Source organism: Schistocerca americana, chromosome 4, assembly GCF_021461395.2.
Source record: "Schistocerca americana isolate TAMUIC-IGC-003095 chromosome 4, iqSchAmer2.1, whole genome shotgun sequence".
Taxonomy (NCBI): Eukaryota; Metazoa; Arthropoda; class Insecta; order Orthoptera; family Acrididae; genus Schistocerca; species Schistocerca americana.
Window position 1 is genome coordinate 529,458,955 of NC_060122.1, and position 26,857 is coordinate 529,485,811.

The window sequence follows — 26,857 nt, forward strand, 5'->3', positions numbered from 1 at the left end:
TCTTACTGGAAGAAAAGCGGAAGCCTGTTTCGATGCTCCAAGCGTGGAGGCGATCGAGACATCCTTGAAGACATCGTTCAAGAAGGCTGGTCCGTTGAGAGCTGTAGTAGATCGCAAAATCGTCCATAAAGAGGGAGCCCAAGACATCAGGAAGGAGACACTCCATAATTGGATTTATGGCAATGGCAAACAGTAAAACACTTAACACGGAGCCCTGGGGTACCCCGTTTTCTTGGGAGGAAGTACAGGAGAGAGTAGTGTTCACCCACACTCTAAATGTGCGCTCTGCCATAAATTCACAAAGAAAAAGGGGCAGCCAACCTCGAAAGTCCCAAGAGAACAGTGTGCGGAGGATGCCTGTCCTCCAACAGGTATCGTATGCCCCCTCCAGATCAAAAAATATCGCTACTGTTTGGCGTTTCCGGAGAAAATTGTTCATGATGTAAGTGGAGAGAGCAACAAGATGGGAAACTGCAGAACGATGCTTTCGTAAACTGCATTGGGCAGGTGTTAAAAGACTGTGGGACTTCCGCCACCAGTCTAAACGGCAATTCACCAAACGCTCCAAAACCTTACATACACTACTCGTGAGAGAAATGAGGCGATAGCTAGAGGGGAGATGTTTGTCCTTTCCAGGTTTCGGAACAGGAACGACGATAGCTTCCCGCCATCGTCTGGTAAAAGTACTGTTGGTCCAAATTCGAATATAAAGGCGAAGGAGGTACGCAGACTATGGTATGATAAATGCAGCAACATTTGGATGTGGATACCATCCGGTCCTGGGGCGGAAGAGCGAGAAGAAGAGAGTGCATGTTGGAGATCCCGCATGGAGAAAACACTATTATAGCTTTCGTGATTTTGAGAGGAGAAAGCAAGAGGTTGCACTTCTGCTGCACGTTTCTTCGGGAGAAACGCTGGCGGGTAATTTGAAGAGCTCAAAATCTCAGCAAAGTGTTGACCCAATGAGTTAGAAATTGCGACGGGGTCCACTAACGTATCATGTGCGACAGTGAGCCCAGAGACTGGCGAGAAACTAGGCGCGCCAGATAACCGTCGAATCCGACTCCAAACTTCCAAGGAGGGAGTGAAGGTGTTAAATGAGCTAGTAAAGAAGTCCCAGCTTGCCTTTTTGCTATCGCGGATGACGCGACGGCATCGCGCATGGAACTGCTTATAGTGGATACAGTTGGCCAAAGTAAGATGGTGTCTGAAAACGTGAAGACCATGTCACCGCTCACATATTGCGTCACGGCATGCCTCGTTCCACCAAGGAACTGGAGGGCACTGGGGCAATTCGGAGGTGCGAGATATTGAACGTTCCGCAGCTGTAAGAAAAACATCTGTAATACGAGTGACCTCATCGTCGACGCTAGGAAAGTGACTGTCATCGAATGTCGCTAGAGACGAAAAAAGTGTCCAATCGGCTTGGGCAAACTTCCACTGTCTCGGGCGGATATATGGCAGTTGTGGCTGCAATCTAAGGACACATGGAAAGTGGTCACTCGAATGTGTATCAGTAACAGCAAACCATTCAAAGCACTGACCTAGTGGAACAGTACCGACCTAAAGGTCCAAATGAGAGAAATTTATCATGGAGGCAGACAAAAATGTAGGGTCCCCAGTGTTGAGGCAAACAAGATCCACTTGGTGGAAGATGTCTATCAATAGTGAGCCACGCAGACAAGGATGTGGAGATCCCCAAAGTGGGTGGTGGGCACTGAAGTCCCCAACCAGCAAATAGGGGGGCAGAAGCTGACCAAGAAGATGAAGGAGATCAGCTCGTGCCATTGGTGTGGACGATGGAATGTATACAGTACAAAGAGAGAATGTGTATCCAGAAATGGAAAGACAGACAGTGACAGCTTGGAAGGAAGTGTTTAAAGGGATTGGGTGATAAAGGAGAGTATCATGGAGAATAATCATGAGTCCTCCATGTGCTGGAGTGCCTTCAACAGAGGGGAGATCAAATTGGACTGACTGAAAATGGGGGAAAACAAAGTGATTGTGGGGACGCAGCTTTGTTTCCTGAAGACAGAAGATGACCGGCAAGTAGGATCGTAAGAGGATCAACAATTCATTCCGATTGCCTCGAATGCCTCCGATATTCCAATGGATAATGGACATAGGGTGAACAGAAAATGGAAGAATGTGACCAAGGTTGTCCTCAACTCAACGACTGCTCAGAGCTTGCGACCGACAGCGTGGAACGGCATTCAGCTGAAGGCAATTACCACCAGGTGGTACTGTAGATGAGACACGCCGTGGCGGAGAAGGTGAGGAACTGGGTTTCTTATTAGCCTTCTTGGAAACAGGATGTTTAGATGAAGGAGGAACCGATGGTTGTGAAGTTGAGGTTGAACAAGCGATCTTTGTGCTGGCCGATCTGATGACCATGGCACTAAAGGTGAGATCACAAGTCTGCGTGGCTGCCTCCTTTGTTGGCTGAGGAGAGGCAAGGACAGTGCTGTATTTACCTGTCTGAGGCACAGTGAGCTTTCGACTAGCGAATAATTTTCGAGCAGCAAAGGTCGACACCTTTTCCTTCACTCTGATTTCCTGAATGAGCTTTTCATCTTTAAAATTGGTGCAATCTCTAGAGGAAGCAGCTTGGTCACCCATACAGTTGATGCAACGAGGGGATGGAGGTGGACAAGCACCATCATGGGCATCCTTGCCACACGTTAACACATTTGGCCGGATTGGAACAGGACTGGCTGGTATGATTGAACCGCTGACACCAACAGCAAAGCATAGGGTTTGGGATGTAGGGGTGAACGGAAATTATCTCATAGCCCGCTTTTATGTTAGATGGGAGTTGAACTCTGTCAAATGTCAAGAAGACAGTACGGATTGGAACAATGTTTGTGTCAACCCTTTTCATGACTCGATGAACAGCTGTTACACCCTGGTCAGACAGGTAGTGTTGAATTTCCTCGTCGGACAATCCGTCGAGGGAGCGTGTATAAACGACCCCACATGAGGAATTTAAAGTGTGGTGCGCTTCCACCTGGACAGGGAAGGTGTGTAACAGTGAAGTAAGCAGCAATTTTTGTGCCTGGAGGGCACTGACTGTTTCTAGCAACAAGGTGCCATTTCGTAATCGGGAACAAGACTTTACAGGACCTGCAATTGCGTCGACACCCTTCTGAATAACAAAACGGTCAGACCGAGAAACAACAAGGAACTGTGGCAACGATGGAAGAACTGTCCGTGGCTGAGACTCATTGAACTTACGCTTGTGAGCAGACATAGTACATGATGAGGAAACCATTGTGGAAGTATCCCCCATGATTACTGGCGTCTCCGATGGCGTGCTCCTTCCTTGTGGGGGCCCTCTCTGAGGGCACTCCCGCCTTAGATGATTGTTCACACCTCAGGTCACACCTCCCGAGAAACAGATGGAGGGACAAATCGGCACTTTCGGAAGGTATCAGCTCAGGTAATCACCCCTTCCTGGGCCTGGCCGTTACCAGGGTGTACGTACGTGTCGTACCTGTCTACCCGTGGCGGGGAATTACACGTTACCCCGTCACCGGCTACGCATGGGAATGCGTGGGTCAGCCTTCAGACACGCATAGGGAGGAAAAAAGAGAAAGGGAGGAACAAAGAAAGGGAAAGGAAAGAAGAGAGGTCTCAAACGCCGCAGCGGAGAAAAGGGTAAAGAGAAGAGGTAAGGAAAAGAGAAGGACAAAGGAAGGACAAAGACTTGCCAGCAGAGAAAGTGAAGAAGAGAGACTGTTGTACAGTTTCGAGCATCCGCCTCCAGACGTAGGCACTAAAATACTCCCAGAGGGGGAGAAAGGGAAGGAAAGAGGCAGAGGTGGGGGGTGGGGGGGGGCAAAGATGGGGGATGGGGAAGGATGCAGAATAGGTCGGGGTCCCGTGCTCGCTACGCACGTATCCACAAAAGAGTTATGGACCCCCTGGGGGTAGAATACTCACCATTTCTCATGCATACTTGTGTAGTTTTGTTAATGAGCATTGTTCTTCAAACCATGAAAGTTTAAGGGCTATCATGTACTAGGTTAGTTAATTAATGAAGCAAAGCAAAGACTCTTTCAGAGCCAGTATAGTTAGAATTGCATTCTGTTCAATTGCTTCAAACTTGGCTTAAGAAAGAAGTATTTATTGTGTTAGCTATTCCAATGCAAGTTGGTCAATGCACAGCCATTGAGACCCTGTACTAATAAATGGTGTTATACAGTATGATAATTAAGAAACTTCCTAGCAGACTAAAACAGTGTGCTGGACCGAGACTCGAACTCGGGAGGTTCCCAAGAGAGCTTCTGCAAAGTTTGAAAATTAGGAGATGAGGTACTGGTGGAAGTATAGTTGTGAGGAGGGGACGTGAGTCGTGCTTGGGTAGCTCATATGGTACAGCACTTGCCCGTGACAGGCAGAGGTCCTGAGTTTGAGTCTCGGTCCGGCACACAGTTCTAATCTGCCAGGAAGTTTCATATCAGTGCACACTCCGCTGCAGAGTGAAAATCTCATTCTGGAGTAATTAACAAACCCCCTAATTGAAACCAGTATCATTTTATGTTCTTCCCTGTTTACTATTGCTATTACTTTCATGTGTTTTGGTGACTGGTTCTATAAACTGCTGCACCTAGTTAATTTAAGGTACGTGTTGTTGAGAGGCATATGTTACTGTTTGCTATTTCATTTGCTATTTGTTTGTCTAACTTCCAAGTTAGTAGTACATTTATCTGCAAGGTTGGGTTATTGTGTTGTAGTGTGAACACATATAAAGAAAGAATTAAGTGTGTGTATCAAGGAAGGTTAGGTTACCCTCAGCACTGCCTTCCACTTTATTAAATTGCTTGTCACAAGAATGCCTAAGGAGAATGTCTGTTCCTGGGCCACCTGTTTACTGCTGGTTGTGCTCTGCTGGAGCATTTTGAAAATTAATCCTAGTTTGATTGTTCTGTTCTCATTAGGTTATCTCACAGTCAAAACTTTTGAGAAAGTCCTTGCAGAGGTTTAAAGTTAGCATCGATTGCCATTTAAGGTGGTTGGTGTTACCATAACAAGGCGACCTCCACCATTCCGACATCCTTCAAAACCACTTCTTTCACACAGATGCTGATGGACAGCCACAAACACGGAATGGCGTGAGTGACACCTATTTGGATTTATTTGCCCATAAATAAATAAATCTGCATACCCATTTCCTCCCACCCCACCATAAACAAAATGCATATTGTGCTTTTCAGATCACATGAAGTTCTCCATGATGCGGAAAAACAGTGAGAGAGAAACTACGAACGAGCCCTACGTTTCTAGTGTGTATATTTGGCTTTCCCCTCTGCCACCATTCCTGTTAGCGGTCTCTACAGTGTTGTTGTGATAGGCATGGATGCATTCAGCACCACCTACTGTCCAGAAAGCTGTCAGATCAAATGCGAGATGTTTCATTTGTAGTCTGTTAGCATAGGTGGTTACATTTTCTGCCAAAGGGGTGGCCTCGTAGCAGATGCCTGCACCCATAACTTCAACACTCTGTAGCATTGTTGGATGAAATTCCCAGATGTGGCTTCCTATCCTCAATTTGTTCCTCAAGACACCCCAACAACCCCTCAAAGTTTGTCAGTATTGTTTTGTAACACCCAGTATATCACAACTCTATTGAATTTGCTTTCATTTTCAAGTAACAACCATGTAGTAAATATTAGATAAATCAACATCAATCAAACCAAATGGCTCCACACAATGCATCTCGCAATGAGGGACAACATGTTGAACATGATTAAATTCCTACTGTTAATCAGTTTAATTGCAGATTATGTGAAGAGTTACATTTATGGAGAAGGCATAAACTGATTAAAGCTGCTGCACCATGGACTAGCGATCATTAAATATAGCATTGTCAGTGGGACAACAATGGCATTCTACCCAGAGAAGTCCCTGGGCTGAGAAGTCTAGGCCTGCTGTTCAGGAGATTGTGTTGACATACTGTTCTTGCTCTCACTAGCTGTGTGTCAGCAATGTTTGGTAAGTAGGGTTTTATTTTTCTCTTGCAGTATGTATGATATGTGCATTTATTTTTGAATAACTGTGTGTTTCTTGTATATTGTAATTGGTGTTGAAATTTTTATGCATTTTTTGCTTCTATTGTCAATATAAGTGTTGGGTATCTTGGAGTGAGTTATGTTTTTTTGGTACCATGGACAGGTCAACTGGTGGTGTCAATAATGTCTTTTATTAGTTTTCATTATGTAAATTGACCTTGTATTTGGTATTTTGTACTGTGATTCTTTTGGAATTTTTGTATTGGTACTGGTCTTACAACTTGAGCTATGGAGATCAACTCATGGTGTTGATACCGCATTTTGTTAGTTTTCATGGTTATACATGTAGTGTGATTTCTTTAAAAATTTCTCTGAGAATTTACAATCTGTCCATTGACTGTATACATATCTTTTGCATTACTCTGGATACTGTTGTTCTTTATTCTGTGGACTGTGTAATATAGTGGTTCGTGTAACTCGCAACAGCTAATACAATGAGCTCTGTAAATACAAATTAACTGCATCTGATTGAGAAACTGATGGGAAGAGAATTGTGGGATTACATCACTGGCACAATAATGGATGTAAGAAAAGTTTGCACAGCAAGAGCCAAAATTATACTCTCTGTTCATCCTTAGCTATATGTTCATTTGCAAGCTATGTCTACTGCTATGGAAGTGAGGGACAAGCTGTAGCAAGTCTACGGAGAGTCTGGCTTCTTCCGACGAATAGGTTTACTAAAGAAACTGCTGACATCAGACTAGAAAATTGTTCATCAGTTGAAGATAACTTCCACATCACAAAAACTAAATGGCTTGAGTTTTGAAGTTAAAGAAGAATGGATCGGGTGTATTTTACTTGCAGGATTACCAGACGAATATAAAACTATGATTATGAGTTTTGAAAATGCAAAGTTGCCAATCACAGGAGACTACATAAAAAATAAATTACTGCAAGAAATAAATGAAGATGCCTGTAATAAACCACCCCAGTGGCGCTACTCTTTGAGTAATCAAGAAAAAGAGTTCCAAATAGTTCCAAGGTGCTACAACTGCAACAAGTACAGGCATCTGGCAAAAAATTGTTGCAACAAGAGCAAAAATGATGCAAAACTTTGGCCAAGACACTGAGCTACCATACATTCTTATCAACTGCAGGTTCATGTAAAGATGCAAGGACAGAGTGGTATGCAGACTCAGGCACACCTGAGCACATATCTAAACATACATGTGATGAAATAGTTGTTGAACAGTGATTGGCTCACAAGTTGTAATAGCAAGTAACGATAACTGATCTGTAAAACAAATAGGCTCTTCATTTGCAGATTTTCTCATGGACAACAAGAAATGCAAAATTAAAGTAGCTCAGCTAAGCACAAATCTACTAGCTATTAGTAAAATAGTAGAAAAAGTTCATTCAGTTTTTTTAAACAAACATGGCTGTTGTATTTACAACACATCCAAAAATGTCATTCTTAGTGCACCATTAGCAAATGGTATGTACCAACTAGGCCAACCAAATGATCTTAATTTTTGAAGCACAATCAGTATTACAGTCAAATAGTGCAAACTGCGTCAATTGCATACTGAAGTTATGCATGCACTTCCCAAAGGTCTAGCAAGTGGAATTTCGTATGAGGAAGCAGTTAATACACCTTGTGCTATTTGCTTAGAGGGCAAACAAACAACTTTTCCTTTTTTGTGGTTTGGCTCAAGAGTCATGCAAATTCTCAAGCTAGTTCACTCATATTTGTGTGGGCCAATGCAAACTGTGTCAATTGGCAGAGCCAACTACTTCCTTACTTCAAATGATGACAATTACAGGAAAGTGTTTGTATATACTCTCAGAAACAAAAGTCAAGCACCACAGCTCATTTGAGAGTTTAAAAATCTAGTTGAAAGGCAAATGGAAAAAGGCTCTGCACTCTACGCACAGATAATGGCATAGAATACATGAATGATAAACTGATAAACTTTTTCAGACTAGTAGGACTGACAACAGACTACAATGCTATATACACCGGAAAAAAGTGCAGTATCTGAGCATTATAAACATACAATAGTAGAAAAAGCAAGATGCCTGCTCTTTGAAGCAAATTTGCCAAATAAATTCTGTGCAGAAGCAGTCTTCACTGCAGACTATTTAATCAACAGATCTCCAACTAAGGCACTAAAAAGCAAAAAGCAAAACTCTGAAAGAAGCCTGGACAAACAAGAAGCGGGATCTTCAACATCTCAGAATGTTTGGAAGCAAGACCTATGTTCACATTCCAAAAGCATACCAAAGACAATGGGTAAAAAAAAAAAAAAAAAAAAAAAAAAAAAAAAACTATTGGATACATCTTGTTACGATACTGTGAAGAAACAAAAGAATACAGGCTTTTTGACCCTAACTGCCAGAGAATCATAAAAACAAGTGATATTATTTATGACGAAGGTACTTCTAAACAGTATAAAGAAGAAACTGAGTCCAAGGAACCAAATTGATTGCTTCTTCTACTGACAGAAAAGAAGCAAAATGAAATAATGACTGAAGGCGAAGAATTTGAACCCGAACCTGAGACATAACATCAAGCAGTAATTCGAAGAACACCCGCTGCAATGAGGAACAAAGCCCAGATAACACAAATAACGATAATGAACAATTGCAGCAACTTGAGACAATACGAAAGTCGTCCAGAATTCCGAAGCCAAAGAAGCTACATGACTTGGTAACTTATGAGTCTAAACAGTAATCCAATACCGTCCTTTGTCACTGGACGAAGCAATGATGTCAGACTACACTGAAAACTGGGTGAAAGCAATACATGAAGAGTTGCATTCACACAAAGAGAATCACACACAGAAGTCTGCTGTTTCACGTTCAGATAAGAAACCAATGAGTGGAAAATAGGTGTCTAAAACAAAGAAAGATTTGAAAGGCCACATTGTATGTTATAAGTGCGGCTAGTAATAAAAGATTAAGATATTTATTTCCTATGGCTACTAAACATGATCTTGATATTGATCATCTACCGTATTTACTCGAATCTAAGACGCACTTTTTTCCGGTTTTTGTAATCCAAAAAACTGCCTGCGGCTTAGAATCGAGTGCAAAGTAAGCGGAAGTTCTGAAAAATGTTCGTAGGTGCCGCCACAACTAACTTCTGCCATCGAATATATGTAGCGCTACACAGGCTTGCTTTGCAGGCACAAAGATAAATACTGGCGCCAAAACCTCTGCGTAGTAAATAAATAAATAAAAAAATGGAAGACGAACTTTTTCCTCCGCCCCGAGTTTCGACCACTGCATTTTCGTACATTATCCAGCGAAGTAAATACAAATTCCGTATTGTTCATCTTCGAATATAGCAGCATTTCAATGTACTACGAAAATCCGACTGGCAAGACTGTTTGGGGTTTTTGTCAATATGGCCAACTCTACATTCTGAATTTTTTCCTACCTGTGAGAAGAGATGGTTGCTGACAGGAACTTTTATGAATTGTGATTCACATGCAGTATTCTCTTCACCACAAGAATAATACGAATATAAACATTTTGCCATGTATTCTTTCGTAGTTGCTGCTATCTCATTTAAATCCTGTCTGCCTAATAAACTACGAAACTAGAGTGAGACAACAGCAAACGCGGAACAATATACGGATCATGTCATGTTTATATTCGTATTATACTTATGCCTAATAGTGATACAGTCAGAAATGAAGCACGGCAATTGACTAGATTTTTAAATCTAAGATGACTCTAATTTCTGTGCAGAATGTAATGTACTAAAGAGGCGTCTGCAAAGATTTTCAAACGGAGAAAAATTTTCGCTAAACTCTCATTCAGAACATCTTCTATCATACACAGTCTGTTATTTGGTTCTTGTTGATCATAATCAAAGAAAGCAGCAGTGTAAGTAACAACAAATAGCAGACTCTTGTCATTGTTTCGCTACTGAGACAATTCCTGTCTCCCTTTTTTTTTTTAATTGTAAGCGGCGGTAGCACGCACATAAGCGCGAGCGGCGACAGGCCGTAAACGCTCATTATCAGAATGCGACAAACAATGCATGACACAGTACAGTAATGCATTTTCATTAGAGTCTCGTAAACACCTATAATAAAGAGAACGGCACTTATCAGATCAAAGAAAAATAAGCAATCTATTCAAACCAGACGAAGCACGTGAAAAAGGAAGGGTACCCGTATAAATACCGACGGAGCGCCTGACGCATAGCAATGACTACCTGGTAAAGCTTAACTGCTAAGCTTATGACTCGAACCAAACTACTGTAGCTGTATCGTCATTCATTCGACCTAAATTGTGTCTCATATTAAAATGAACCAACTTTGTTTCGATTTGGAGGTGCGGCCTAAAACTTTTCTCTCCTCCTGAATTTCGAGTCTCAAATTTCAGGTGCGGCTTGGATTAGGGAATTTTTTTTCCCTTGATTTCGAGTCTCATTTTCCAGGTGCTGCTTAGATTCGAGTAAATACGGTAGTTGTTGTCATGGCTTTCTTACAAGGTGACTTACATGAAGAGATTTATGTGAAAATTCCAGAAATAGGCCCTGTTACATAGACAGTGAAAGACACTGGTATTAAAAGATTAAAAAGGCAGTATATGGATTATAGCAAGGTGGTCACTTCTGGAACTTTAAATTATATGCTACACTGTTGAATCTAAACTTCAAGAGATCAACAGCTGATTCTTGGGTCTATTACAAAAATCAGGGTTCAGATATTTTAATAGCTGCTGCTTATGTTAAATTAGATTAGTACTTGTTCAATAGATCATGAATACGACAATTCATAATGATGTGGAAAGTGTCAGGTTAATAAATTATCCACTAACTATATCCAAAAATTCATCTAATGAGTAGAAAGAGTTGCCATTCAGAAATGTGGACGATATGCTAATTTTCTGTAACAATCCACAACAGAAAAAAGTATTCAATAACAGTTTAAGAGAAAACTTTAAGCAGAAAGATCTTGGTGAAGCTACAAATTGCTTGGTATCCATATTACTAGCAACCGCACGTTATCTATGGACAGACCAGACACATTATATGGAGCAACAGATTTAATATGAAAGAGTGTAGACCATTATCTATACCACTGGACAGTAACCTAATGCTCACTCGTGACATGAGTCCCAAAACAGAACAGGAACAAGACACTATACACATACCCTAGTGTGATGTAATAGTAAGTTTAAAACATATGCTCAGTTAGGAACAAGGCCACACCTAGTTTATTCGATAGGAATTGTCAGTCATTTTTGTAACAATCTGGGCATGCCAAGCAGGCAAGCAGTGAAAAGAATCTTTAGATAGCTAAATGGAACAAAGGATATGAAGCTATTGTTTTCTAAAGCAGAGGATGGGAGCATAATAGGTTATTGTGATGCAGACTGGCCTGGAGATTCAGAAGACAACCACTGGATATCCATTTAAATCTCAAGGTGCAGTAATATCCTCGCAGAGTAAGCAGCAACCAACTGTAGCCTATCCACAACTGATGCAGAATATATGGCCCTGACATCAACATGTCAGGGGAGTCTGTGGCTTCGAAGGTTTGACTTGTCATTATAGGCCTAATGAAATATCTTAAAATCCATAGAAGGAGCCTATCAAACTATTATGTGGCAACAAAGCAGCAATTGAATTATCCAAGACTGGTGTCTACAAGAGTTGAATCAGACAGACAGACACAAGACATAACTTTATAAGACAAAAAATAGATTCAGCCCAATTCACTGTAGAGCACCTATCTTCAGACCAAATGCTGACAGACACAATGACAAAACCGGTGAAAAAGCCCCATCATCTGCTGCTAGGTGTTAGGACATGATAGTAGCAGGGTGTTAGAATTTGGAGTGTATGCCTTCACTGTGTATATATCTTTCGCCATACTATGAACGCTGTTCTTATGTTATCTGTGGACTGTATAATACAAACCAGCTTGTGTAACTCCGCTTAATGTGTTAATGTGTACAATAAATCTTACAGGTTCAGTAAGAAACTGCCAGCAAATTACTCTGCTAACAATTTCTTTATTGCTATCACTCAAGCTGAGCTATATAGCTCATTAATTTTTTCAACACCTGTGCAATTACACTCATGTATTTTGTGTTTCTTACTTGCCATCACTGAATATCATTATGAAAGAACCATTCCAGTTACATTTTATATAATTGTTATAATATCAGTTATGTTAAATACATTTATTTGATTTTTCATGTGTCTTTTTTTCTGTTAGAGATGTAGCACATATCCTTTCCTTTCACAACAAAATAAGCCAAGTATTGTTTATGTTTTTCTGTTGTTGTACAGGAATTTGATGACCAAATATGTGGCAAATTGGTAATCAAAATGTTATTTATTCAGGCCTATCCTGGTGATTGTGATGACCTTTATATTAATTTACTAGTGTAATAAGAAATTAAAAAGGCAGCTAAAACTTTACACAAAGGACCATCATGTAATGTGTCGGCATGCTGCCATATTTTTCACTTGACAACTAACTTTAGCATGTCACGTAATGGCAAGTCATCATACCATAATTGCAATACTTGTGACGAGCAAGAAATTAACTCACCAATTACTGCTGGTGATTTCTCCTGCATCACAAAGTTACCCTTTGGGTAAAGTATAATAAGTAAGACCATGTAATGAGCTACTTAAAACTGATATTATACCCACATCAACGAAATCCATTTATGGTGCAAACAATATGATGGTTGGAAAAATAACAAATCTCCTTACAATAATTCCAAGCTATGTGAGTATACCAAACTTTCAGTATAGGATAAATGTCACCCTGCTTTACTACAGTCCTTTGCAAACTAAACCACACACAAAATATCAACTAGGAATATAAAATTCATATAACATTCAGATACAGTAAACATACCCTACAACCATATTACAACTCAGTTACAAATAACGCTTCTAGAAATATTTACCCAACGATCGTCCAAATACAATGATCTCTTTGTGGTTAATGTCACAGCGTGATGACAGGAAGTTAAGGGCTGCTCTTGCATCTGTATATAAGCCTTCTTCACTAGGGGACCCATGGGAAAGCCCATACCCTCTGTATTCCAACATCAATATGTTGCACTGCAAGTTCTGATACAAACCTACAATGTTTTGCAACCTGAAAAACAGGACACGATCATTTTGAGAAAAAACTCTGACAAAAATAATAAAAAATATTACAGTTGTACATATGAGTCACATTACCTATGACCCATGTTTCCAGCGTTTCCGTGAAGAAAAAGTATAGTTGGAGCCTTTAATGCTACTTCACCTGGCTGGCGCACGAAATACATGTGCAGAAGTGTACCGTCCCCACTCCGTATAAATAAATTTTCATACGGTAAACCAAACATAGAAGGAACTGGTACAAAAACACGAGAATGCGCTGGTAGTTCCGGATGAAATAATAAATTATCTTCCGTGTGATACAATATACCTGAAACAATATAACGTCTGCAAAGCTGCTGTAATAAATTCTCGATTCTGACTACAACGAGACTAACCTGTTGTCGCAAAACATAGCAGCATGAACGCCAGCAAACCTCCGTAGGCCCAATACAGCAACAGACATGCTAATATTGCTGCACCTGCCAATGCCCAACAGCGCATTGCCACTGACAGCAAAATTCGAAATATTCTTGCGCCGTGGCTACTTATATTTACACCCATGTTTGAAGGTTCGGGAGGTTTTGTTATTTTTTCCCCAATTTCCTCCATATGGAGAGGTCCTGATTTGGACATTTTCTCCAATTCATCACCACAACACACATATCACCAACACAACATCCATCGATACACGCTCTCTGTGCAATATTCTTTTGTTCTGTAAATATCAGCTGACAGATACCGCTGCCCAATGTTTGTCAGTGCTAGCAACGTTGCATATTTTGTTTTGCTGCGTACTATATAGAGAGTTCCCTTGCATCTTGGACACTTTCATTTGTAAACTCTTTCATTTACTGACATGTTTACAAAACACTTCGAATCAGGAACTTAAAAGTGCGTTCTCAAGAAGAAAACGTACAATATATACATTGCTTTCGACACAAGTTTCACAAATGCAATTTTAATCGATTACTCTTCTATATCATATATTTATATGTCACTCCAGATATTTTCTTAGTAATTTTGGCTCGTGGTTACTTAGTGTATACCTCTCGACAGAGGCGTACAATTTTTACTACAAAGTATATGTATACTCGACAGACATAGGCTAAACAGCTACACCTGCTGATCAGAGATGAGACGTATTGTATGTATGTGCTGAGGTAGTGATTGTGATGTTGGCAAAATTCAGCGTTTAATATTCGTAATGTCGTGTGTAGAAATATTAACAGGAAACGAACGCATACTTGTGGATTAGATGGTGCTGTTTAATTTTAGGAGACATTATGTTTCATATTTATAACCGGACCAAAATCAAATTAAACTTCGGATGATCAAGGCATATTATATGTCATGATCATACGAACAACATTAAAGTGAATAATACAACTCAGGTTCCCATTAACTATGGCATTTGTACAAATTTTCTTTTGTGCATCTTGACAGTGGATTACATTTAGCGAAAGTAAATTTATAAGCACATAGTGAGATGCTGAATGTATACTCACTGGAAGGGGCTCAGGAAACTACGATGTTTTTGTTAATATTTTGCCTTGGACTTTCATCAGTTTTTGCTCATACCGGTGATGCTTCGGAACACATGACAAACGAAGAAAAGCAAGAGCTTAAGTAAGTAACTCGTCTTTTTTGGATTTAATACAATTAAACTGATTTGTTTAAGCGAATCAATTGTTTGCGGTTTTCAATTCTAACACGTACCGACGCGGCCATCTAACATCTTTAAGATGAAGTTTAATCCGTAGTCCATACCGACACCTACAGTGCATTTTCGATTCTATCACAACGAAAAAGTCATACAAACAAGTCAAGTATCAGCCCTGAATAACTCAGTAGTGACAGGATTGTAGTAATATCAGTGACCTGAGATTTGAGAGGAGAGGGGAAAAAAAAGAAAAAAAAATACGTTCTGGACTTTTATCTCTGTGATTGTCAACAGACCTACACATTTGGAATATAGCACCTGGATTATTGCTGAGCACATAAAAGAAACTGCACCGCATTGACAAACGCAATGAAACAGTCACAGCTATTGCTTTTGATCTTATCCTCATATTTCGAGATTGTAGTGTTGCATTTGTGCTTGGAAAATTTACATATCAGAATTTAAATCAAGAAAATAAAAAAAGCACTGTATTCTTGCCTGACACTAAAAGCAGAAAAATCGAAAATTGCAATTTTAACTCACTGCAATATCTACATATTGTAGATACGTATTGTATTGGTACGCATTGCAGTGCTGATTTCTCTTAACATCCCATGCATGCTGATGCCTGAATTATATGTTGTGTATTTTATATGAGCTGAGTGATGATCTGGTTTGCTAAGAACCCTTTAGTAGCCTAATTTTTTAAAAAAATCGCATTATCCTGTCTACTGATATGTTGTCTTCTAAATCATAGTAATACCTGAAGTTACTTTTAATATATATAACAAACACTGGAGAGAAAACTGTCACATCTTTGGTGATATTACCAAGAAGTTATGACAGGAAGTGGAAAATGGCTAACCAGGAATGACTATAGGACAAAAGCAAGTTAATAGAAGTATGCCTAATTACGGGAAAGATAGATACTGCCTATAGGAAAATTAAAGAGGCCTTTGGAGAAAAGAGAAGCAGATATGTATATCAAGGGATCTAATGGATAACCAGTACCAAGCAAAGGGAAAGCTTAAAGGCAGAAGGAATACGTAAGCTGATCAGCCAGAACATTATGACTGCCGACCAATCATCAATATCATCCCATCCAGGTGATAGCAGTGTCACGTGGCGTGGAATGACTGCTAGCCAGACATATGCATGGTGCATTTGGTAGCAGTGAGCGTGCTGTGTAGAACAGGGAAGGCGTGCAAGCTATCTGAGTTTGACTGTGGGTGGATTCTTATGGCCCAGAGGTTTTGACATTAGCATTTTGGGAACTTCACAACTTGCCATGTGTTTGAGGAGTGCTGTGGTTAGTGTCTTCACTGCTTGGTGAAAACACATCCAGATGTCATGGGCTTGGTCGGCCACCCATCATTACAGATGTTGTCCGTCATAGGCTGGACAGACTGGTAAAACAGGACAGGCAGCAAAGTATGTCTGATCACTGCACTGCACTGCACTCTCCACTCTCCTTATAATGGGCCTCCACAACCGATGACCCGTGCATTTGCCAATGTTAACGCCACAACATTGGTGTTAAATGTACTCGCACAACTTGCAAATATGGAAAACCATCAGCTGCATAATTTAATGACAATGAAAATTTGTGCCAGACCAGGACTCAATCCATATTATGGCGACCTGTCGCGTTAGCGTTTGGCTATCCAAGCACGTCACGCATCCAGACCCAAACTTCCATGTAGGCCTATCATCAGCCATGTGCTTACAACCTGAACTTGTATGTTCATTATGTATACGGGGGAGACACTTTACTTGCCCGGAGTTGGTGGATAAATACAATATTGCAGTGCATGTATTATTGCTCGTAATTAGAAATGACACAGGCATTGGAATATTGTAACTATGACTTAAATGGGCACATGACCCTTGGCACTGAACGTTGGCTCAGTGGCAGTGTGTTGCATGGTCTGTGAATCCTGATACCTTCTTCATGCCAGTGGGAGGGTGCTAATCCACTGCCTTCCAAGGGAACATCTCCTTGACACCTGTACTGCACAACAGAGACAAGCTGGCGGTGGCTCCGTTATGCTCTCAGGGTTATTCACACAAGCACCCATAGGTCCAGTGGAGCTCATGCGAGGCACCATGACTGCCAAGGAATGTCATACACTAATTGCAGACCACAAACACTCTTACACAATGACCTTGTTCCCAATGGCAGTGGTATTTTTCAATGAGATAACGTGCATTGTCACAAGGCCAGGAGTGGTTTGAGGAAAACAGTGGCAAGTTCCAATTAATGCGCTGTCCCCCCCCCCCCCCCCCCCCCCCAGTCAACTACATCTAGAATGTGATTGAATGTGGCTGCAGAGTTCATCGTCTCCCTCCTCTGAATTAATGGGACTTAGGTGATTTGTGTGTGCAGATGTGGTGCCAGCTCCCTCCAGTGAGCTACCAAGGCCTCATTGCTTCCATGCCACAATGCGTCGCTGATGTTATCCATGGCAATGGTGGACATATCACCTATTAGACAGGTGGTCATAATGTTCTGACTAATCAATGTGTGGGGGGCTGTACAATAAAAGTGAATTTGAGGGCAATGTTTTAGAAAGGAAAGAGGAAGTAGATGAAGATGTGATGGGCGATATGATACTATGAGACGAATTTGACAGAACTTGAAAGACCTAAGCAAAAAAAAGAATCCTTGACTAGATGGCATTCCCTCAGAATGGCTGATATCCTTGGGAGAGTCAGCCATGAGAAAATTATTCCACTGGTTGTGCAAAGTATGAGACAGGGGAAATACCCTCGGACTACAAGAATAATGTAATAATTCCATTTCCAAAGGAAGCAGGTACTGACTCCCCAGGGGGCCCACAGCCCTTTTGTTGTTATGTGTGTGGCACACACAGGTCCCTGAGCTATTGCAGCCTTTCTTTTTTTCCGGCTCTCCTCCACCTCCCTCACCCTCTCCCCCTCCACCTCCCCCTCCCCACCATAACCCTTTTGCCTCCTTGCTAGGTCACCAGCTGAGTAGCCCATTGTTGTGGTGGGGTTGTTATGTACCCATCTGTCTGAGCCCCTGACACCACAGGAATCACACTTCTGGCACCTGTGCAATGAACGCCTTGTGAAAGCAGAGGCATGGTTGCCTGTCTTTTTCAGGGCATCAGAGCTCCTGGCAACAACCATGATGCCAGGCCATTGCTGTGGCTGGGTGGTACCCATGAGAAAGACCAGTTTTCGGAGTAGCTGGTACCAGTGTGGGCGTTTGGCACTGGAAACAAAACTCTCTGGCTTCTTTTCTGCAGCTGTGTCTCTTGCTAGGAATAGTTCTGTCTCAATTCCTGTTTGTGCCTTCCCAGCCTTACTTCCCTTGGGTACCCTCTGGGAGGAGGGCCACGCCCACTGGCTTGGGGCAAAGCCCTTTCCGCAGTTCCTGGTCTGTACCAGTTCTGACAGGGAGACTTTTGCTGCCACCAGGCCCCATTTTTGTGGAACACATTAAGAACAAGTTCAGTGAAGCTGAGTCCTTAAGCCAGATGAGATCTGGCTCCCTCCGTATAAAGACAACTTCTGCCAGTCAGTTGGCCTCCCTCCATGCCTGCAACCACTTAGGAGACATACTAGTGAATGACACTCCTCCAAAATCTCTCAGTAGGACACAGGGTGTTTTCATGGGGACCTTCTCCTCCAGTTTGATGAAGAACTTAGTGCTAATCTGGAAAGATGTGGTGTTCATTTTGTCTGACGTGTCCAGATATGCCCTAAGGGCACAGGCACTTTCATGCTGACCTTTGAGGGTTGTACCCTGCCCGAGAAAGTCAAGTTCATGATATATAGATGTGACATCAAACCATATATTCCACCTCCCATGCATTGCTTCTGTTGCCTCAAGCTCGGCCATGTGTCCTTACGATGCCATGCCAGTCACATCTGTGGTGACTGTGGCCGCCCTCTTCATTTTGGGAGCCATTGCACCTCACAGCCTAACTATATAAATAGCTCTGGCCTACATTCTTCCTGCATAGCTCTGGCTTACAGTCTTCCTGCTCACCAGAGTATGCAGTGTATACAAAGGAAAAAAGAATTGAGTAAATAAAGATCCTTGACCATCTCAGTTACTTTGAACCCGGAAGAAGTTTGACTGCCTTCACACTGTGAATCTCTTGTCTACCTTTTCCTCAGTTATGCCTTCCCCTCCTCCTTCCTCCTCCTTACCCCCATCCTGCCTCCCTCCCCCCAGCAGCAGGCCCTGTTCCTTCCCCTCAAGCAACCACTTCTCCTCGTCCTCTACCAGAGAAGAAATCCTCTGTCTTGAAATTGCCTTCCTCAAAGCTGCTCACTCTCTGTTCGATCCATACATCGTTGCCACCTATTCCCTTACCGATAACACCGTCTCCCTCCCTCCAACTGAGAAGAAGAAACAATGGAAATCCAAGTACGGGGCTTCCCTGGCATCCTGGGGGGAGGGGGGGGGGGGGCTTTGCCCGCCTCCTCCTCACTCTGAATCTGACCCAGTTTTTATGGATGTTACCCCATCCTTGTTAGTGACGACCACTGACCCGGTGACGTTACCTCTTCTCGGCTTCTTTATATGTAACCTTCGAAATACAACTTGTTTCCTCTTATACTGCATTCTGCCTTGCTCCTCAAGAAATGCGCTTCTGTGATGACCGCTCTCTAACATTTTGTCATTATTGGACATTCTGTCAGAACTGTGCTAGCCTCCGAGATAGAATCTGGAGGGGTCTGCACTTTGGTTTGCACCGATATCATTAATAGGTGGATCCCTCTTTGTACCAATTGGGAAGGAATAGTGGTATGATTGCAAATGACCCCAGCAGTCAGCATTTGCAATGTCTACTTCCCTCCATGGAGACCACTTCTTTATGTTGAATTGCCTATTTCAGCCGTCTTTATTCGGACAAAGAATAATACATGAGATGTAAATTAGTAAAACAGGTGTTTAATATTGCTCCAGTACCCCCACCACAGTGGGAGCTTACAATGGGTGCACACCTCACTTATTATGGAAAAGAAAACATAAATTAAAATACAAAGACATAGAAATGGAATAAAAATGGGATTGCTCCTGCAATAGAGCCCCAGGAGTGGAAGAAGAAAGACCAGCACTCTACCCGAAGCTGACTCAGGGCATCGGGTGCTGTACCGTCATTCTCTCGAAAATCTTGAATGATCCACAATACAAAGAAAATACTCAGGGGGAGATGATGTTGAGTCCCTGCACCTTGAATCCCAGATTCAAGAGGTAACTCATGGACTGTGGGGACCATCTCCCCCTCCAATTCGTTGTGGCTGATGTGAAGTAGATATCTACGACACTGGGAGACAGATTAAGGACTGCACGCCTGATGGACGACATGTTGGACTTTGTTGCCTTCCTCTTGTGGCACAAGTCAAGCTGAAGGTGACTGCCAACTATTTGGGCTTCAGCTATGCTGGTTTGGCCATCTTTGACTGCAACAATATCAGGCTTGCAGAGACCTGGTGTATAAAGATGGCCTCCACTGAGCCATCGAAGCCCCTTTGCACGAGTCAGCGCACGAGATACTTCACGGAAGCACTTGTCCGCAAGCCTGGATGACATGGTTGGCAGTCTCAATGGCTCTGCAGCCCGCACGGCATCAGCTGTTGGCTACCGATCCGTGACTGCACTGCGCCTTGGAGGGCAAGGTGTTTATGTGGGCGCAGATGGCGTTGATCTGGTTGAACCCAGACAGGAGTCGACTGGTGTCAGTGACCCACTGGTGCTGCTCCCGGATGGTAGCAGACTTCAAGAGGGCTGCTCCATTGAAGTCCATGTATAGGCAAGCCACCCACATCTCCCCAATCTGCTCCAACATCTTCAGGAGTAGGCCTTGCCACGTCAAGTGCCACTCGAGCGTCACGACCTTGTGCTGCACCTCGCCCAAGCACACATTGTCCATAGCTGGCTCCATCTCCTGCTGTGCCAGGAGTCAGGCTTGCTTAAGGGTGGGTGGGACTCATCCAGCAGGCAGATGGAATGCCAAGTCCCCTGTGGGCCAAAGGAGTGTGGAAGTAGCCCAAGGAGGATGTCCGCTGGGAAGCAGAACCATCTCCTGATGGTTACTCACACCACTGTGTCTGCGCTGTTCAGGACACCAATCTGAGTGCAACTGAGGGCCAGCCCATGGTACAGGTCCAGCAGTACCGCGTGCACGAGGGTGTAGAGGCACTGTTGCGGCTTCAGGGGAGCCCAGGTGATGATGTACAGCTGCTCCTGCAGATGGCGGTGAGGATTGAACAGGCACTGACTGTAAGAGGACCACTGCAGCCTCAGGTAGTGGAAGGTCTCCCCATGTGTAGTGCTGGCCTGATGGCATTGCAGGCCGTGAATGTGACAGTGTTGTCCACCTTCACCTTTGTCTCATGGCTCAAGGCCACTAAAACAAGGGTGAAACACTTCCACACAATGATGTGCACCCACAAATGGGCAAGGGCTGCAGTGGCTGCATTAATAAGGGACTGCAGAGCCCTCTTCATTGATGTGAACAACAGAACATCATCAGCAAAGGCCGCAGTGTTGACTCTGCAACCTAAAGTGTGGGCTCCTATGTGGGAAGGCAAATGATTAATAGCTTCATGTCTGTGGCCATGTTGAAGAGGAGAGGGGTGAGAGGGTCCTCTTGACAGATACCACTTGACGGCTGCACAGCCGCACTCAATCTGCTGGTGCCCATTTATACAGCAACTTCTACCCCCGTATCTCCTCCTCAGGACTTCAATGCAACTCCTGTGGGGTAATGCCACTCCAACGTGTAGGAAACTTCTAATTGACCAACTTATTACAAACTTTGATTTGTGTTTCCTCAATGATGGTTCTCCTACACATTTCAATGCCGCTCATGGCACATTTTCTGCCATCGATCTCACAATTTCCTTCCCGCTCTCATGGTGTTCTTTGTCACTGTGACCATTTTCTCGTGATTCTATTGTTGCCCTGCTGCTGCCAGGGCGTTCCCCAGAGCCAATTGGCCTTTATATACTGCTGTGCACTTCAACACCACTCTCATGGATTGCATTGATGCGGCTGTGCAAGATGTCTCTGACATTATTCTTCATGCCGCTGGCACTGCTGCCCCCCTATCCACAGATCCCCCTCTTCATCACTGGTACCGTAATGGACCAAGAATGTTTCAAGCTGAAGCCTATAATGAACCCTTCCCTGAATGGGAATACTTGCAAGCTCTTATCTCTTCATGCGACTTGCCCCCAGGCCTGGATTTCATCTACAACCAGATGATCAAACTCTTGGACGGTACCCAGAGGCAACATCTCCACAGGGTCTTCAACCACATTTGGCTCACAGATTCTCTCTCAACATCTACTGATTGATTAGCCTAATCAACTTACTTTGGAAACTGCTTATGAATGATGGTTAGCTTTCAATTAAGATGAGTACTCAAATCTTGGGGCCTTTTGTCCTCATATTAATTTGGCTTCTGGAAAGGACAAAAGCTAACCATTTACTCAGGCTGGAAACAACAATCTGACAGGCTTTTGCTAAACACCGACACCTTGTCGTGGTCTCCTTTGACCTACATAAGGCATACCACATGGCTTGGGGCTGTTACAGTTTAGTTACCCTCCATGAATGGGGCTTCTGCAGCCTCCTTCTGATTTTTATTTGGGGGTCTTTCTTCCATTGTCTCTTCCAGGTTAGAGTTGGCACCTCACTCAGCACCCCACAGATCCAGGAGACCAGTATCCCACAGGGTTCTGTATTAAGTGTCACAATCTTCCTTGTTGCCATCAATGGCTTGTCGCCTCTGTTGGGCCTCTGGTTACCATAGCATTGTATGTCGATGATTTTTTGCTTCTGGTGCTGCTCCCACTTGGTAGAATCTGCTGAACGCCAGCTCCAAGGCAACGTCTGACAGGCCTCTCTGTGGGCCCTTTCCTATGGCTTCCAGTTTTCTCTTTCCAAAAGGTGGATGATGCATTTTTGCCATCGACCCACAGTACATCCCGATCCAGGACTTTATTTAGGCAACCAGCACCTAGATGTTGCAGTACAGTCGCATTTCTTGGGCCTTATTTTGATGAAAAGCTGACATGGCTGTTTGCCACCTGAAAACTACCTGCATGTGAAGGTTTAATGCTCTCCACCTCCTTGCCCACACATCCTGCGATGCAGCCCTTGCTACTCTTCTCCATCTTTACCGTGCTCTGGTTTTGTCCAGACTAGATTATGGTTGTCAGGCTTATGGCAGCAGTGCCATCCACTCTGAAATTACTTGCCATGTTCATCATTATGGGGTGTGTTTGTCTCTCGGTTGCTTCTTATGAAATTACCATTCGACAATTCCCTGACCATTCTGTGTACCCTGTCCTCTTTGCAAACAAGAGACGTCTGCCTCCTGATACCTGCCCTCAGGTAGGATTGCCGGTTGGAATGCATCTCACTTCCCTCTTGGGATCACCTTCTACACTGATCTACACTTACTGGAATATGCCCCATGATTTCCTCCCACCTCCACTACCCCTCCCTTCCCTGTTTAATGGTGCATAGACCACAGATTTGGACCCCCCAGGGGCTTCCGGTTCTTTTGTAAGTTTGTGCGTGGCCACATGGGGCCGCGAGCTATTGCAGCCCATTCTTCCTTCCCTGACTGCATTTCCTTCACCCTGCCCCTCCCTCCCTGTCCTTGCTCATTCCCCATTGAACCCCCCCCCCCCCCCCCCCCCTTTTTCTCGTTTCTTGATGTTCTGATTTATATTGACCTGGCTTTCCACTTGGTTCCCTGTATTGCTGGCAATTTTGTTCCTTCTGCCTGTTCTCTTTAATCCTTTTTGGAGTTTAGGTCCCCGCTTGAGGTTTGATCTCCTCTTCCAAATTTTCTGTTTTTAGTGTGATCCATTTTGGGAATAACTCCCTTCCTAGTGTCTACAGCGTGGATTCCTCTCCCCTCTTCTTCCTTCCCCACCATAGCTGCTCTCCACACCAGCAGATGTAGCCAGTCCAGCTGAGCCTGCTGACAACACAGGGATCACACTACTGATACCTGATCTCTTCCCTCCACATGTATGCCAAGGAGTGGTTGCTTGTCTTCTTGTAGCATGGGAACTCCTGGCAATGGCTGCCATGTCAGGCAGCCCTTGCTGTGGCTGGGTGATGCCATAGGTAGAGCCCTTGATCAGAGTGAGTGGTATCAGGACAGGTGCTTGGCACATGAAGCGTATCAAGCTGCAAAAATCTGGCTGTTCTCAAATGGCTGTCTCTTCAAATAGTGAAGGATCACTGAATGCTGCTTGTTGTGACCCGGAAGCCTTTCCTTCCCTGGCTACACCATGGGAGGAGGGCCAGGCTGAAACACTTTCCCCACTACCTTGTCTGTACTAGGGTGGATGGGGACAGATTCACCGCCACAGTCCATATCGAGGACAAGTCTGATGAAGTGGAATCTCTCAGAAAGATGCAGTTGTGCTTCCTGTTAATCAAAGCTTCTTCTGCCATCGATTCTGCAGCTCTTTGTGCTTGTGATTGTTGTGGAATGTCCCAGTGTCTATTACCCCTCACCAATCTCTGAATATAGTCCAGGCAGTGATATTTTTAAAGGGACCTCATCCTGCAAACTCCAGGCTAATCTGGAGCAATGCGGCGTTCATTCTGTTTGCCATTTGCAGAAGGGCCGCAAAGACAGCAGCGCCGATACCGGGGCCTTCATTCTGGCTTTCAAGGGGGTATTCTCCCAGAGAAAAGCAAGGTTATGTGCTGCAGATGTGACACCTAAGAGGTGCTTTGGGTGATGTCTTGCCGCTGTACGGTGGACCCTTTGTGGACACCCACTCCATGAGGGAAGCCCCTATGTTCCACCACCTGTGTGTGTCAATTGTCATAACTACCATTCCCCTTGCTCGTCAGATTGCCCAGCTTACAAGAGAGAAAAGAAGATCCTGGAGTACAAGTCTGTGGATCGGCTGTCTTATGCTGAGGCTCGTCAAAAATGAGAGATTCCGTCCAGTGTTACTTTCTTCAACTTTTGCTGTGTTACATCCATTCCGTCTCCTACCTCTTCTGTACCCCAGCCCCAGCCCCAGCCCCACCCCCCTCTCCCCTACCTGCATTTCACACAACCTCTGCTCCAGGAGCTGCCCCCCCCCCCCCCCCCAACCCTACTCCCGGGACCCGTCTCCCCAGTGACTCTCAGGCTAGAAGTCTTTTACCACAACTCAGCAGTGAGATGCACCATCTTTGTGCCCCGAGGTTGCCGGCTCCCTTTTGGTTCCATATCTTGCAGATGTCTATACTCCCTCTGTGCCCTGCCCTCCTCCACCTCCGAAAGAGAAGAAGAAGAAACTTAAGTCCCAAGACAAGCCCCTCAATTGCCCCCAGAGCTGCCATCTCCCCCCTCGCGCCACCTGAGTCTGACACTTTTTTTTTTTTATTCCTTGTTGGTGATGACCACTGACCGAGTGACATGACCTCCTCTCGGCATCTTTATGTCTAACCTGAACTCTCGCCACACGATCATCCAGTGGAACTGCAATGGGTGCTGTCATCACCTACCAGAAATACATCATCTTGTTTTCTCCTATTCTGCATTCTGTCTTGCTCTTCAAGAAACGCACTTCCATGATGACCACCCTTTAACATTTCATGGTTGCCTGGTCTTCCGTTGGAACCATGCTGGCCCTTGGTTAGCATCTGTGTGGGGGGGGTCTGCACTTCGGTTCGCTCCGATGTCATTAGTGACTGTATCCCTGTTCGTAGCAACCTGGAGGCAAGACTGGTTAGAGTGCAGACAACTCTGGCAATCACTGTTTGCAATTTGTACCTCCCTCCAGGTAGGCTACTTCCTTATGTTGCTTATCTACCTTATTATAGCAACTCCTGCCCCTGTTTCTCCTCCTTGCGGACTTCAGTGCCCACCACCCATTGTGGGGGAGTGCCACTTCAACAGGTATGGGTCTCCTAATTGCCAAACAGACTTCAATTAGTGTCTCCTCAGTGATAGTTCCCCTATCCACTTTAATGCCTATCATGACACCTTTTCTGCTGTCGATCTCATGACCACCTCACCTGGTCTCATGGCTTGGCTACATTTGTCATCCCATGACGATCTTTGTGACAGCCACCACTTTCCGGTGACTCTATCTTTCCGCTGCTGCCACCAGGCAGACAGCCCCCAACGTTGGGTATTCTGCGGGGCCAGTTGGCCTTTATATATGTCTGTTGTGTGCTTAAACACCTCCCTCTCAAATTGCATTGATGTGGTTGAGCAAGACGTCTCTGACACTATTCTTCATGTTGATTGGCAATGCTGTTCCCCCTATCCACAGGTCCCTCTTGTTGTTGACCGGTCCATGGTGGACCAAGGATGTAGCAGTCACTGTCCAGGACTGCTAACAGCTGCTGGAGCAATTTAAACAACACCCTTCACAGACCAACCTCCTTGCTTTTAAGCATCTCCCTGCTAAGGCACATTACCTTACTAAGCAGAGTAAAAAGGAATGCTGGGAGTGCTATGTTTCCTCCCTGGGGACGTATGCCTCTTCATCAGAGGCTTGGTCCAGGCTCCGTAGACGTCTGTGCTGCCAGTGTCAGTCAACAGACCAGGATCTTAAACTCCAAGGTGCTCTGTGCACTGATCCATTGGTCCTTGCAGAACACCTCACGACATACTTTGTAACAGCATTGGCTTTCTCTTCCTATCCCGCTACCTTTCTCCCATTGTTTCAACCTGCACAATGTTGAACCCTATAATGAACACTTCACTGAATGGGAATTCTTGCAGGCTCTTACCTCTTCATGTGACACAGCCCTAGGCCCGGATTCCATCCACAACCAGGTGATCCAGCACTTGGATATAGTACAGCTAACCCTGTCTTTAAGCCCGGGAAGAACCCAGCATCTCTTGACAGCTACCGCCCGATTAGCCTGACGAGTGTAAACTGCTCAAGAGGATAGGTAGCTTCAGATTACATTGGGTACTTGAATATTGGGGTCTTTTGTCACCATATCAGTGCTGCTTCCTGGAAGGATGATCTCCATATGACCATTTGCTCAGATTGGAAACAGCAATCTGACAGGCTTTTACTAAATGC

The 26,857-nt window shown here is 43.9% G+C and overlaps 2 protein-coding genes across 2 annotated transcripts in view; one reads left to right on the forward strand and one right to left on the reverse strand.

Moving 5' to 3' along the window:
- Nucleotides 1–13,862, reverse strand: part of LOC124614064 (protein ABHD13) — a 60,668-nt gene extending 46,806 nt beyond the window's left edge. The window contains exons 1-3 of the mRNA XM_047142898.1: nt 13,539–13,862; nt 13,240–13,471; nt 12,960–13,153 (exon numbers count right to left, since the gene is read on the reverse strand). Of these exons, the coding sequence (XP_046998854.1) occupies nt 12,960–13,153; nt 13,240–13,471; nt 13,539–13,776 (664 nt within the window). The 5' untranslated portion in view covers nt 13,777–13,862. The remainder of the gene's footprint in view (nt 1–12,959; nt 13,154–13,239; nt 13,472–13,538) is intronic.
- Nucleotides 13,863–14,203: 341 nt separating this feature from the next.
- The window catches only part of LOC124614063 (ER degradation-enhancing alpha-mannosidase-like protein 3), a 190,410-nt gene continuing 177,756 nt past the window's right edge, over nt 14,204–26,857 (forward strand). Inside the window, exon 1 of the mRNA XM_047142897.1 lies at nt 14,204–14,769. Coding sequence (XP_046998853.1) covers nt 14,630–14,769 — 140 coding nt within the window. The 5' untranslated portion in view covers nt 14,204–14,629. The remainder of the gene's footprint in view (nt 14,770–26,857) is intronic.